The sequence below is a fragment of the Corvus hawaiiensis genome, chromosome 2 (assembly GCF_020740725.1).
Source record: "Corvus hawaiiensis isolate bCorHaw1 chromosome 2, bCorHaw1.pri.cur, whole genome shotgun sequence".
In the NCBI taxonomy this organism is placed as follows: Eukaryota; Metazoa; Chordata; class Aves; order Passeriformes; family Corvidae; genus Corvus; species Corvus hawaiiensis.
In genome coordinates, this window is record NC_063214.1 from 39,006,707 (window position 1) to 39,021,839 (window position 15,133).

At 36.7% G+C, this 15,133-nt stretch overlaps 1 protein-coding gene across 7 annotated transcripts in view; it reads right to left on the reverse strand.

Annotated features, from left to right (window-relative positions):
- The window catches only part of GRM5 (glutamate metabotropic receptor 5), a 248,284-nt gene that overhangs the window by 14,057 nt on the left and 219,094 nt on the right, over positions 1-15,133 (reverse strand). For 5 of the 7 annotated variants that reach the window (XM_048294511.1, XM_048294510.1, XM_048294512.1 and 2 more), the window contains 2 exons: positions 2,624-2,722; positions 995-1,156 (listed from right to left, as the gene is read on the reverse strand). The exons of 1 other annotated variant lie outside the window; for it this stretch is intronic. In XM_048294511.1, the coding sequence (XP_048150468.1) occupies positions 995-1,156; positions 2,624-2,722 (261 nt within the window). The remainder of the gene's footprint in view (positions 1-994; positions 1,157-2,623; positions 2,723-15,133) is intronic. One more of the 7 variants, XM_048294513.1, reaches the window with a different exon arrangement.

Genomic DNA, 15,133 nt, shown 5'->3' on the forward strand with positions numbered 1-15,133 from the left:
ACACACAAACAAAAAACCAACCAACCAACCAACCAACCAAAAAAACCCCCTCATTTCTCTCCCAGTTCTATCTCCAGAGTCAACAGTTGATTTGACTTCTATCCTCCGCAAACAGCATGAAATTGGAGGAATTTTAGATGTTTGGCATGCCTGATAAATAATTACAGAACTATCTTTGCGCATGGGATTTAGCCAGAAAATTACTCCTGTGAATTATTAAGCAGTTTCTTATTCATTGGATTTAATCAAATCAGAAATGCAAATATGATGCAAGAAATGCAAAAGAAATGATGCCGTGATGCCTGCTTTGTGAAAGCTTCCTAAAACATCCCATTCCTTAGTTGATTTTATCATATATATGTGAATGATGCTCACAGGTGATGCAGGATGTCATAACTTCCCTTAATTAGAAATAGCCTTATAAGGCATCACATAATGTACCCACTACTTCTATTTTTGTGTCACTTTTCATCTTGAAAAATCTGAAGCCACTTGTAATACTAATATAAAGGGGTAGTTAGGCCCTGATGTGGAAAATGTCCACACTGGGGTTGGGACACATATATAATGTTGCACAAGGGATTTGAGGACATGAGCTGAACAACACTGCCCAGTATGAATTGCATGGCATTATTTAGACTGAAAGACTGTAAGTGAAATTTGGTGTGTATCATGGGACCTCTTTGTCCCATGAGATGATGAGTTTTTTCATCATTCACAGATGGTCAGGCCCCTGTATCTGTCTTTTTCCATCTGTTCTTCATCTCAGTGACTTCTAGAACTGGTCTGGTATTTACTGAGACATGAGAATGGTACCTACTTTCTCTTCTGCAATGTCTGAGTTCTCTCTGGGAGATTCCCAGGCTATTCAGTGGCAACTCTACTGAGCTCACAAAATTGGACAAGGACCATTGGCCAGGACATTGTGGCTGGAGACAACAAAACACAGCCATCAAATGCAATTGGACTCTGTTAAGCAGCAGGTGTTCTTAACTGTTTGAGTAGGTCTTGCAGCTGACAGTCTTGCTGTGGAACTATTAGACTGACACAGTTTCCAGTCTTTTTGACTGTTAGGGCATCCTCTTTAACAGGAATCTTTTTCTCCTCTCTACTTGACTCAGATCGATTACAGTCTGGAATGCAAACAGATTCTTCACTGTGAAGATATAAAAAAGAAGTTTTTCAAGGGTGTATATATGGCCAGGCAAAACAGAGCTGAATACTGTACAAAAAAATACAGTTGTCTGACAATTACATGTACTCTTCCACTCTTCAAAATTCCATTATATATTGATTGCAGATAGCTTTCAAATGAAGAATAAATATTTCTGAAGGCAATGCAATGTAAGAAAAAAAAATCCAGATGACACATGGACAAGAAACAATTCCAGTTGACAAAATATATACTTTGTGTACAACACTCAGCAATAAATGTTTATGATGTTATTTAAAATGCAGGAATCCTCAGGTGTGTGCTATGTGGTGTGAGTGTTGATGGCCCTATGTATGTGTGTGAATACTGCACCCAAGGGAAGCATAGCACTGTGCAAATGAGGAAACATTTGGGAAAAGTGAAGGTATAATTTGATCACCCTGTGCTCTAAGGTTATATTTATAAATATCCTACAGGGGTTGATGAGGAATGAGTAGATCTTTTAATAAATGGTAAAATGGTTCTAACACTTAGTAGAACATAACACAATGACACTGCTTCTTAAGAGCTTTTGTTCATGAAAGATGTATAACCATCTTTGACATGTATGTGCTTATTCATTTGTGAAAGGAGATGTATGGAGAAATGAAATTTCTGTCCCAAGGAAGTCCAACCTTTAGAAATCTGGCTGGACTCAAGAATAGCTGAAATCTCCAAGAATTTAACAGAATTAAGTAGTTTGAAATATTTCAATAGAAAAACATCAAGGTTGCCATACTAAAGAAGTTAATCCCAGTAACATTAAAAAAAATCTAGTATTTGATATTAATTAAATTGTAACATTGGCGCTTAATGTCATGCAATATATAATGGCAATAAAAAAAAAGAAAATAAGTATATAAATTAAATTAGATGGGGAAAGTTATGAAAAAGATGCTTTAAATTCTATTTAAAATTACTTTGAAACCTTTCTTTAAAACTACTGTAAAACTCAGTACTTTTCCACAAGATATTTTGATTGAGAAGAACCAACATTTTCATATTGAAAATGTTTTCATCAATCAGTTTTTCTCTCTGCTTTTTAAAATTCTTTTGGTTGGACTTAATGTAACCCCTAATATATAGCGGGCCTACCCTTACTCCAGGTTTGAATGCTGTTTCTTTTCATCTGCCTGACTGGCTTAATGTGTAAGATTTCTCCTCCCCAAAGCACCATATTACAACAACATCACACAGGACACGTGGTTCAGGTCACTGGAATGAACATGGTGCAGGGTATTTTTTGGCAGTCAGATGGAACACAGAAATCAGCAGTGGCAACATGTTTTAATTTTTTTTTTTCTTTTGTAAACATACTTTATGGGATACACAGGAATTACAGACAGAGGATCTGGCCTGGAATTGTCCAGGGCTGCTCCTTCAGTTCACAGACATATGACACTGACCTAAGGCCACTTGCTCTTTGCTTACCTGGTCATTGTAGCTCGCCCACCATTCCCCATACTCCCTTTTGGGGTGAAACACTCTATTTCCGACTTGTGCGGGGGGGCCAGTCTCCTGCCTTTGTACCTAATAAATCACGACAACAACAGGAGCAAACAGAGAGAAGTGATTGTGTGCTCAGCTTTCTTTGACAGCTGCTGTGCAAAGGGCCATGCACATGAATGCTACTGTGGCAGTGGTAGAGAAGAGTGCAAAGCAGCTGTGGGAGTGGTAAAAAACTGCATAAAACCCCAGACTAGAGTTAAAGCAAACAGGGTTATGCAGGATAGGTGCTCACTATTTTCTTTATATATATCTATATCTCTATATAAGATGACCCAAATGGTTTTACAGAATAAACAGCATGCTAACATTTTATCTTTAATAATTTTTGGAGTTAGACCAAACAGAGTGAACCAGTTTAAGGGAAGAAACACTTAAATTAAGAATCAGTGGGAAATCAGCTGGTGGCCATGTTCTCAATCCTAACTTATTTCCCTGGTCGTACATCTCTGTAATACATGGCTTGTTCCACTTTTCAAAGCAAGCACCAGTGTAGTGGAGAGGTTGGGTAAAAGTTGTGTGGGCTCACAGTTCATGTTGTGAATGGGACTTCCCTCTCAACTGGCAACAAATAGAAAAGTTGGATAACTTGCTGAGATCTAGACATAAAGTCAAGGGAAATAACCCCAACCCTAGAGCCCAGTGCAGTACTATGCATATTTTACGTACAGGACCTCACACTTGGATGAAAAATTCACTAGGATAAACAGTTTAATACTTGATTATCTAATTAGTCTCCGGATAGGATACAAGATAATACCTGGTCATTGTTGACTCACTGAACACTCAACTGGGATGTGAGTAATGTACAAATCTCACACTGTCTCTCCTCCCAGTAGTGAACTTCACCCTAATCATACAAATTCTTGTGCTAGGTGTTGAAATACCTATTTAAATTCTTTAAGAAAAATTTTGAAAAAATACCTGCATGTGTCTTCTCAAAGAATTTGTGATATCCCACCCCCAAATCCCATGGGCTGCACTGTGGGCATTTAACACACTTCTGGGGGGAAGCTTGTGCATTTAATTCTGCTAAAATCACAGAATAAGGGACTTTTTTTGTTTCTCATTCATTAATCTGATCTGGATAACAAAAGTACCTTGAAGAGAACTACCTTGTAAAGGAGAAATAACCTGAGTACAGAGAAAGTGAGACTAGATATTGGATGCAGTTGCAGTAGACCCTCAGATGCAGTGTGTATTACATAAATCACTGATGAAGAAGCTTAGTGATTCTGAGAGTGAACCACAGACAGTAAAATTAGGTGTATAAGTGCAAAGTCCTTTTGTTTACAAATTATAACCTTACTGAAAGGAGGAACAACAGCAATTTTGCAGACTGGCTGCCAAGGTTTTAAGACAATCCAGGATGTGGTGTATGTAGCGCTCCCAGATAGGCATGAAGCTCGAACAGGACACATATGTATTACATGGAAGGCGATTCCTAGAGCAGAGGAAAAGGTGGATGGGCTCAGAGAGTAGATAAATTTACTGAAAAATACAAATGAAGTCAAACTGGATCATACAAAATTAATCGGGATAGCCAGAGAAAAAGAGCAGAGAGAAAAGAATGTGTAGAAACTTCACAGAAAAGGAAAGGAAATAAACTTGGAGTGAAGGTGTTAGACATCAAAGAAAGTAGAATTTAGGAGGAGCAGGACAGAAATACAGTTATGTTTAGACTAAATAACCAAAAGAGATATTTTGCCTAGCAAGGCAGAAGGAAAAATCAAAAGTAGGAAAAACTGGGAGACTCTAAATGCTCACACTAAGCAGGATTCTAGAAAGTAGCCAATGAAAGGAAACAAGAGGTGTCCTTGGTAACTCCATCCTGAAGAACCTCAGGTTAGAATGGATGTAACCCAGATAAATAAGCCCCCACAACTGTCCATTTCACATTAGCATAATTTTCACTACCATGAAAATCAGCAGAGACACTCTTATGAATCCCTCAAGTTTATCCATCCACTCAAGAGCAAATTGCACCACCAGAAACCATACATTGTCTCATAATACCTCAAAGTCTTGACCCATAGTAACTGCTACATTGCCATTCATTCAGTGCTAAATGTCCATGTAATTATGAAAACGGTGACCAAACTCTAATCAATCCTCCTAGTGCGCTAAGTGCATCTAACTCTTGGGGGGAACCTCCAAAATTCTTTGAGTGACCATTCCGGAAAGGCACACCAAAGATTCTGCATAAAAATGGTTTTCAGCTTTCAGAGCAGGCACAGGAAATGCTTTTGCCTCAGAATGTCTTGCAGAATGTCTTGAAAAATGTCCCCTTTCAGGTTGTTAAAACCAAGGATTGCTTTAAAAGAGCCAGTCTTTTGAGAGGGAAAACCCTCAGACATTTCTTTGCAGTTGACATAAGAAATACTAAAGTGAAAAGTAAAAGGTATTTTGGCTTTATGGTATTTTTGGAGGAGGCATAAAACACTACTGTGTAAACAGTATTTGTAAGAACAAATTTATTTTCTCCTTTTCTCCAATTCCAATTCTGTTAAATGATTTATAATACTTTGGGTCATCTTTAATGGTTTTTTTCACATCTTTTGGTGGGAAATTATGATCTGCGTCATTTGTTTTTGCACTGGAGCAAGCTGTCTTAAGGAAGATATTTAATGATAAATACTAATATGTTTTATAAGTGCTGATTAGTGACAGGAGATTTGGGGAGTAATTCCCAGTAACTCAGTCACTGCAGAGCTTGTCCATTTGCCAAATACTTGGTCACATCTCTCTATCTTACACAGCAGTACTCTGCTCTCTCCAGAGGGCCTCAGGAGAGAGAAAGAAATTTACTCCTGGGCTGAGAAACCATGACTGTACTGCCTTGGCTTTTAGTGAACTCAATGTACATGTGATAAATGGTAGGAAATACCAGTGAATCTGCTCAGGTTTGAAGGACTTCTAGACCTTTTTTCTTGCCTTCTTCACCTTCCAACAAAACTCCTCTTGTAGACCAATACTAACGGATGCCATGGGAAACAAAAGGGGAATATGGGAATCTGAATAAGATCAGTAGTGATTCACTAAAATGCTGTAGAAATCAGATTTTATGTGTGTGTAGGTACAGATCCCTACATTATTATTATTATTATTTATTATTAATTATTTATTAATTTTGTTCCTGTGCTGACAAGAGTCTCTAGATATGGGCGTTTTTAGACTATGCCTTCACAGTAGATCCAGGTGCTGGTATCCTGATGGTCTTGACTTCATGTTAGGGTGAGACTCAGGTATGTTCATGGCCCCTCCTACCTCTGCTCTTTCTCAATTTCCATGCAGAAGGTGTTGGATACCTTGATCAGCAGTGCATTTCATATGGATGCACATCCCCTATCTGGAGGATGTTGACAGGCCAGACCTAGAAAGTGTGCCATAGCCTACATTTGTGAATAGTTTGGTCAAAGATATTGTGAAATCCTTGAAAAATAATCTATGGATAGAATGTGGGTGGTAATGAGCAGGTTCTGTTAAAATGTCCACACTACACAGGGTGAAAGAGTTCCCAAAAGGCAAGAGCTTGCAATAGCAAAAAATAGTTGTTTCAAACAATCTGTTCTCTGAAAAAAAAAAAAAAAAAAAGAGCAATTAGAAACTGGTTTTTACTCTTAGACATAAGGGGTTTTTGTTTCTCTTTTTTCAGAAAAATGTTTAACTAAATGAAGATATCTCAGGGTATCTTTGGGTTTTTAAAATGAAAAGCAAAGGTAATTTGTTGTGTTGGAGACAGAGAGCTGTCATTAATCCCTATTTCAAATGCAATCTCATACGGCCATGCAGAAGTGTTAGTGAGCACCCAATGTGTGCTTGACACTGTTAACTTACATAGAAGTAGTATTTTTCACATGCAATGTTCCTTGGTCTTGATATTAAGAAATGATGAAGAACTTACATTTCATAGCAACAGAACTTACATTTCATAGCCTTTAGATTAGGTAAGACATTATATGTTTAATGATCTCTGCATAAATGCTAAAGAATGAAATACGAACAATATTTAGTGATTTAGTGTTGCTACTGCAGGGGCTGCTTTGAACTACAAACATGCTGTGTTCTTGAAAATCGATTCTGTGAGATCGGTCATGGTATCTTGAAATTGCAGCATATTGCTCTGAGTATTTTGAAAAGGCTCTCTGTTTATTTTGTCAAATTTTCCCATTTATTTAATGGCTAAAATAAATTGCATATTATTAAGCATGCCACTTTTCTCTTTTAAAAAAAATTGACATATAAACATTACTTTCTTATTAACACAATTTCAGCAAGTAAAATTGCTTTAGAGCCAAACTTACAATTGATTTTTTTCAAGTGCAGCAAAATATTTTACTTTTTTAAAAAGCTTATTCTAATTAAGCAATCATATTTAATTGCAGCTGCTGAATTAAAATGACATTTTTGATGGAATGATAGACAAAGCATTATACTGGCTCAAGGGAAGATTAGACTGATAGCAAAATACTACCAGTCTGTTTATTTCCATTGTTCCAGAAAGGGTTTTTCCAAAATGCTGGACATACCATTGTATAGGATATTTCTACAGTAGGGTCTTACCCATATAAAGGTTCAATATATAATGCTATAGCCAAAACTACAGCAGATTAAAAGACCCTTGTGTTTATAAATTTTAACAGACATCTGCCTTAAATTTCAGTCACCGTCATGAAAAACTATCTGTCACTAAACACAGCTCTCAGCCAGATGAAATGCCAGCTCTTCCACCAGTCCACATCAACATTCAGGATACAAGTACAAATACCATTCACTGTAATTCATATAGGTGTTTCCACAGTGGCAGACTGGTTTGTGACTTGATGGACCTTGGAGGGAGGGTGCATGTCCTAGTCTTCTGTTTATCAGATTAATTACAGTGCATCAAATTAATTACAATGCCAGTTCATATCAAAGTTTGCTCTAGAATGAAGCAGAATTTCCTTTGGTAGACAAACCTGGCAGACAGGACCTACATCGTGCATGCCAATGAACATGAGAACATCTGCGCGGCTTCTCCGAGTGCTCTCCAGCATGTGTGATAAGGACAGTAGTGATATAGTATATGGTGGCATTTTTTTGTCATCAGAATTTTGGGATACAGGCTTGAAGATGAAAAACAATATGTAAAAGGGATAGACACTGCTATTAAAAGATAGAAATGCTTTCTTTCCCTAAATAAATATAGAATTGTTGCATCCCATCTTCACTGTTTCTTCCTATTCTTTTTTGCAGTACACTAGCAAGACTGCATTTTGCAACCTAGAGCATATTTGGGTAACAGTAAGTAGGGAACTGTTCACAATGTCATTTAATATCCAGACTTCACATATGATATTTGTTTCAAAATGATGGTAACAGTGTCTTAATAATATAAATAATGCCAAATATTAGGCTTGAAGACGTGCTCAGTTAATGCAGCCAAAAAAATTATATCAATCAATCAATCAATCAATCAATATTTTAGTTAAATTTAAGTTGAGGGGAAAATTCAAAACAACAACGCTAGCACTGTACACAAAAACCATTGTAATAAGGTCATTTAAGAGTATAAACTCATTATACAGATGGAATGTTTTAGCAACAATTTATCAAAAGCTTTCAGTAATACCTTTCACTGAGTTTTATAAAATATTCTTCAGTCATTTAAAAGTATTTGAAGTTTAATTAATCACAGTATCAAACTTGTCCAAAATGACACCAAGACTAAATTATTTAGGGAAAAGTGAAGGACTCAAACTATTCAATAACCTCTCAATCTAAATTTTTGTAGCATATTAGATTAAAATAGCTCCAAATGATCCGTTTGGGAACTGATTCATTAATAAATGCAGACTAATCCATCAAAAGGATAACGACTTTCACTGAAGATCCAATTTTTTTTATCCTCCATGCATCAAAATTAAATTTTAGCAAGGCTATGAAGCAAACAAATAATATCTTGTTGTATCAGTATGCCTAGATTTTATTTTTTCAAATAAGAACAATACCCATTGGGCCAAACCTTCACCTCATGTAAATTGTTATCTGCTCTAATTACATGAAGTCATGTAAGAAGCTTACGCCTCACTTTTCTACCATCAACTCAAAATGCAGAGGCATCTAACCACTTTTGTGCGATTTGTCATCAATGGTCCCATTAAAGAGCATCTGGAGAAATTAACTTATTTTTTGGTACGCAAGGAGTTTTCAGTGGCATCTTTTGCCCTACAGTAATCTGTGGTCCTGCTTTGAGCAGCTTTTCCATTTTTCAGTTTCCACAAGGATTTATTGCATTGGGGTGGGCAATGGCTAAAAGCTGACCATTGTTACAGTTCAAAGATGGTGCCAGTCATTTCTAGAATGTAACTTCTTAAGCATTAGTTCTCCCAATTCACATTCTTTGATAATCTCCCAATTAATTCTCTGTACACACAAGAGCAGATTAGAAACACTAAAAATCACCTCTAAATTATTTCTTTATGCTATAAAACGATTCTGTTCAAGATTTCAAATAATGTTCCCCGCAACTTATTTTTTTTTCCCCACAGTGAAATAAAACTGGAATTGGAAAGATCTTTTTGTGTAAATATGTTATAACAGACTGATAGGGTATTGAGGGGTATAAGACAGGTGGGCTGAAACCTCTCCTCTACCATTGACTGATACTAAAAATAATTTTACTTTTCACCAGAGTAGAAAATAACTATTTCTTTTTTTCCCAATCAGTGTTTGTTTTATACAAGACAGAATGGCTCCACCAAGTTCCAGTAGGAAAGCAAGCCATGCTGCCATCTCTCACAAGCTGTGGATATTACTCCATACGAGAACTTGTGCACCAGGCTTGAGCTCAGTACTGTGGGATTACAACCTCTTCTATATTCAGCTTCATATTTTCCATGTTTAAATCAGTTCAACTACCTGAAGAAACTGCAGAACCAATGACTTTTATGAAATCTGTGACTGTTATTCTAGAGTTTAGGAAAGTTGTGTTTTGCCTTGTTTTGCCAGCCAATGGACCTGATGGAGGGTAAGTCTTAGTGTACTGTATGACCAATCAGATCACCAGGAGTATCTCAGCCCTTTGGTTATGAAAATTGTGAGTATGAACCTATAAGCCATGCCCTGGAAAATCTAGTAAGTAAAAAGCTTTTAAAAATTAGTTTGGAAGTGAGGTGTAGTGTTCTTTTATCATGGTTAAAAATCTGTCAGAGAATTTGTTCAAGCTGCATATAAATGAAGACAAAATTGGCACTTGTACTATAAAAATGTGTCCCAATATAATATGCTGTGCCAGAAGCTCAGGATCAGTATCTTTCTCAATGGGTGTACACATGAGGAATGAGAAACAGCTTCAGCTTTCCACAAAAATCCCTCAGTTTTTCTTGAACTCCATCTTCTTTACAGGACTAGAAGCTCTATGTCAAGCAACAGACCTGTTTCATATTTCAGGCAACTTATCTTGCTGAGGCATAGGGAATTTGAATCTTTCACATTTACCTTTGAAACCCTCATGCTGATAATGCACACATATACTCTTAAAATTGATCACAGCTTGATGGCCATGACTTCAAATCTATCTGCTTATTTATGTATGTGGCTTTCAACCAGTGAAAATTTGATACCTGGCCAATGGGAATTGCATGAGTTGCATCTTGGGGACCTTGGCATGTAACCAAGACAGAAGTTTATTCTTGTGGGGATTCCCATTTGTCTGGAAACTCAGTGTCTTTCCAGGACTTTCTTAATAATGTAGCATAGCAGTAGTGAAACCTTGAAGAAGTTTCTCACGTTTTCAATTCACTTGGTCTTTTTCAGTATTTTATATGGATTTCAATCATATTCAACATTAGAAGTACTGTTTTAAAATTTTCCTCAGGGAAAAAGAGAGGACTTTTGCAGAAAATTCAATTCAGACTTCTGAAAAAACTCACCCCAAGATTTTGGTGCTGAAATATGGTGCACTGATGCATGATATAATGCTTCGACTGGAATATTTCTAAACCATGAATGGCAGATTCTAGGCTGATCCAAGCATATTTTCTTATTTTCTGATCCAAAATAGGTTGTGTTTGAATTGTAACAAAACAGATACAGTAAATCATAAGAGGGAAAATAGAAGAGATAAGGGAGAAAACCAGCTGTTCCTTGCAGAAACAGAGCATGCAGTGTGATGGTAGACACCTGTTTCCAAAATACTTCATTATGGCACAGTTTGGGACTGCTTGCTGTCTAATTATACACTAACTAGAGACACTGGTGGTCCAGGACTGAATCCAATTCAGTGGAAAAAATCTACCTTGCTTACCATGTTTCGCTCATAGGAGACACGGAATGGAAATTAGCAGCATGTGAGCCCAGACACCTCATGGCTTTTTCTGAGGTACCAGTGAATCACTTGAGAAGGAAACACCTGATGTGTGAGCATCTTTGTTTAAGTTTAGTCAGATAAAACACAATGACTGTGATTTATATAATAAAAATTTTGTGGTTCCCCTAAGGGTGTTTGGCTTGCTAGGACAAGGGATCCCCAGTCCTGGATGAAAGCTGTCAGTCCTATCACTTCTGCAAATGGCATACAGAGCAATTCTCAGTTCTGTAATCATACAATGCAGAACAAACTTTTTAAGTGGACAAGACAATACATTAAAAAACAAGTGAGTAATACATTTAGTTCGACAGCCATATCTTATGTTTAAATACTTAGGAAATACTTCATCATATAGTAAATTCAGGTAAAATAAAGTATCACTGCCACACGAAGTTATTAAGCTTTAGTCTCAAAAAGATTTGCGAGAGAAGTGTCTATGATAAGGTGCAGAAATTTATGTGTGAGTTTCTTCTGTTGTCTAGTATTGTGCTGTTCACAGCTGTATGGAGGAATTAGGCACAAAACACAAACATTCAGTGTATCTTGAATATACCTAACATTATCTGGCTTAGCTGGTGATTATTCTTTCCTTCTGAGTGATCATAGCTACCTGCCTGGTTTACAGATTGAAAGTGCTGCTCAACCTTCTGGCTTAGTTACTCATTAAGAAGATGATAGTCTGTCTTGTTTTGTTTCAGGAGGGTACTTTTGGCTTGTACTGGGCATCTATCAGCTTCTCTCTTTTGAGAAAAATACTGGTAGGATTTTAAAGACTTAAATAGCATATATATGTGCGAAAGACAGTATTTAGGGCTATTTTTAATACTTTGCTGGTTGCTCAGAACAGTTTATTACTTGCTTAAAGGAAAGAAATCTTGCTTTTCTGCAGGTACTTTTGGGGAGATGTGTTTAAAAGGTCAGTTTTGTAAGCTTGGAAAGTGGAGTACGTGTGGTTTGGCCCATTTAAAGACACCTTCCGGAAGACATAAACAACTATAGTGGTTAATTTTTTTGTGTGAAATCCAGGGCAATGATATTAGAAAGATATTAAGAGGAGTTTTTGAACATCTGCACTATTCTCCAGGTCAAGGTAACATGACTGAGACATTTTGATATGCAGTCTTGACTGGAAATATCATCATAGAAATATCATCATAGAAATATCATAATAGCAGCTATTGTAGCAGGAATATACAGCCTTTATCTTACATGGAATAGCGAGTTATTTGAGAATGAGGAGAGGACAAATTAGCCCTGTATTTTTGACCCTTGCAAAAAGGCTGCGTAGCATATGTGATAATAATTCCTGGTACTTCAAGGTAAGATTTACTTAATATATTTATGGCCTTCCTAGTGTCTGTGAAACTAACTGGTAAGATAACTGGAATCAGATGTTCCAGATGCCTCTCTACACCAATTATATGGCTTTGACTCCAGCTATGTGGTATTCTCCTTTGTGGAATCACTTCTGATAACATCAGGTTTGTTAGCCCCGCTTTTAAATGAGGGCAGAATATCTTTTGGTGAGTACTGCTGAATCATGATAGCCTCCATGAAATGGTTTTAATTTCACTGGGTAATGAGTAGTTTTACTCTCTCCTTCTACATACTTCAGTATGTGAAGATTCATTCCAACACATCTTTCCTGATTTTCTTAATTGAAGAGCACCCCATGCAAAAAGTCATTTAGGACTGTAACAGATGCACTGCTTTATTTGGGCAAAAGCAGTCTTGTTATCTGTCAATTTGTGGCTGATGTGAAAGCTCTGAGTGGCGCGTTGGCATTATCTGTTTGACAATGATTTGGTGCAATACTACACTGTGCTATAAATTAGTGTCAAGAAGCGAAATGTTAATGATAGAGGCCCCTCTATGCACTGGTGACTTAAATAGCACATTTCTTTAAAATTCAACAGTGACTCACTCTCTTTTAAACAAAACCCCTCTGAGCTATTTAAATAATGCCATGTAGTTCTAGTGCATATTTCCTTTGATTCTGAATACTTTGGTGTTTACTTGAATAACTATCCAAACAATCTTTTAAGCATTGTACTGAGTAATACCTTGAAACCTATTGCTTTGTGTAACCAGATTTTTTCAAAGAAATGTTTGATTATCGAGTAAAATGAGGGAACTCTGCTCATTTTCTACACTAAATGGAACTGAAGCTGACAGTGGTTTTCTGTTCTTTCTTGGAGATTTTACCAGACCTAGGTGAAGTCCTGAGCACTGTTTTAAATTTACTCATCACCTTTTAGGACTCTCTTTCATGCAATCAAATTGGCATTGATTGGAGAGAATTTCCCAGGATCGATGGAATCATTTTGCTCTTGGATGCCTAGACCCTTCAGGCACACACTGACTGAGCACTACTAAACTCAGTGGCACCATCACAGTTTAATCAGCTGAGGACTCAGACACACATATTAGGAGGATCTTCCTTGTTACAGTTTTGTGCATTGATGAACCCAGCTGATGACATATAAGTTTTTCCCCAAGTTTCAAAAGCAAAATTCTAGTTCTTCATATCCAGGCAAATATGTCAATGTATCAGCTTTCTGATGCCATTTTCATTCCTACACACACATATTGGGCACTCTCAAAGCTCTTTTTGGATTGAAGTGATTCCCAAGACAGTATTATTGAAAAAGAAGTCTTTGTTGATGATCTTTTGTATTCTGCTAATATCTCCCTACTGCAGGTATTATTTACCCATTGAGGGATATAAAGAAATGAAAAGAGAGTCCTCAAAAAGAAGAAAATGCATCTTGTCATTTAGAATATTTATTAATGGGGTATGCTCCTTGCTTTTCAGAACAAAATAAAGATTTTAGAGTAACATCTTTCCAAACCAGATCTGAACAGATGACAAAAGATTCCTTCCCAAGCCCAAGATCTTCCTGTCATCTATAACTTCATCTTGTTGAGTAAAAAAGTTACAAGATGACAAATGAGTTCTGCAGCAAAAGTGAGGGAAATTAATAATAATCTCAAAGAGGAATGCCTTCTAGTGAAGACATATTTTGAAGAATACCTCTTTAACAGTCCCAAGAGTTGCTATAGGGCTTCTAATTCAAATACCTCAGGTCATTTATGCATAATGATAGAGGTTGCAGAAAAGGATATTTCAGGTAACCATCACTTAATCTGAAAAAGGATTTACCATTTTAGAATATCATTCTACTCTCCACCTGGAAAGAAACAGGAAAAATAACCCCCATAATTAACAGATCATAAGTATAAAATATCTTGTAATAAACTGGCCATTTTTGTACCACTTCAAAGTCTCTGAAAGAGAATCATTAGTAATATTGTGACAGAAAAAAATAATCACTTTGGCATAACATATCCCACAGGTATTAATAATAAAGTCCTCCCTCAGGTCTAAATAGTGGTTCCCACAAAAATGGAAGTACAAATTGTTCTTGTGCCATGCCAACTCCAGTTGTGAATAATGACATGTCTGGAAATATTCGTAATATCAATCCTAAAACCCATGTGTGTTTCAGTGAGGAGAACACTCTAGCTACTTTTCACTTCCAGACTTGATGTACGTAGCTGAGGAATGACAAAATTGTTTCTTTGCAGTTTCATATTGACAGACTTTTTGTTTATGCCAGAAGTTAAATAACCTAAATTATCCTCATAGCACCCATATCAAAAGTGAAAGGATCAAAGGATGAAAACAAACCACTGGACAAGGTGCACGCCTACACTTTCCATCTATGAAGCAGGGCAGTGTTTCCACTCCAGAGCTCTCCTTTCTCTTTAGTGTTCACTTAAGGTAATTTTTATACACTGAACGTACAAGATGTCTTCATGATTGCTGAATTCAAATAATGCCTTAGGAAGAAACAAAGAAAGATTTCATAAGGGAGTAAGGGAGTATCTGTTCAGTGGCAGGAAGGGTAGACAGAGCGGGGCCTGTGAACAGCTGAATTTGTTAGGGTTAGGAGGATGTGTACAGAAAAAGGTAAGGAAGAGATGATAGTTGAGAACAAAGAAAGAAATTAGGAAGAGATAGTATAAGAAAGGAAAATCAAGGGAACAGGAGATAAAATGTGCAACAGAAGAGTCATATGGAA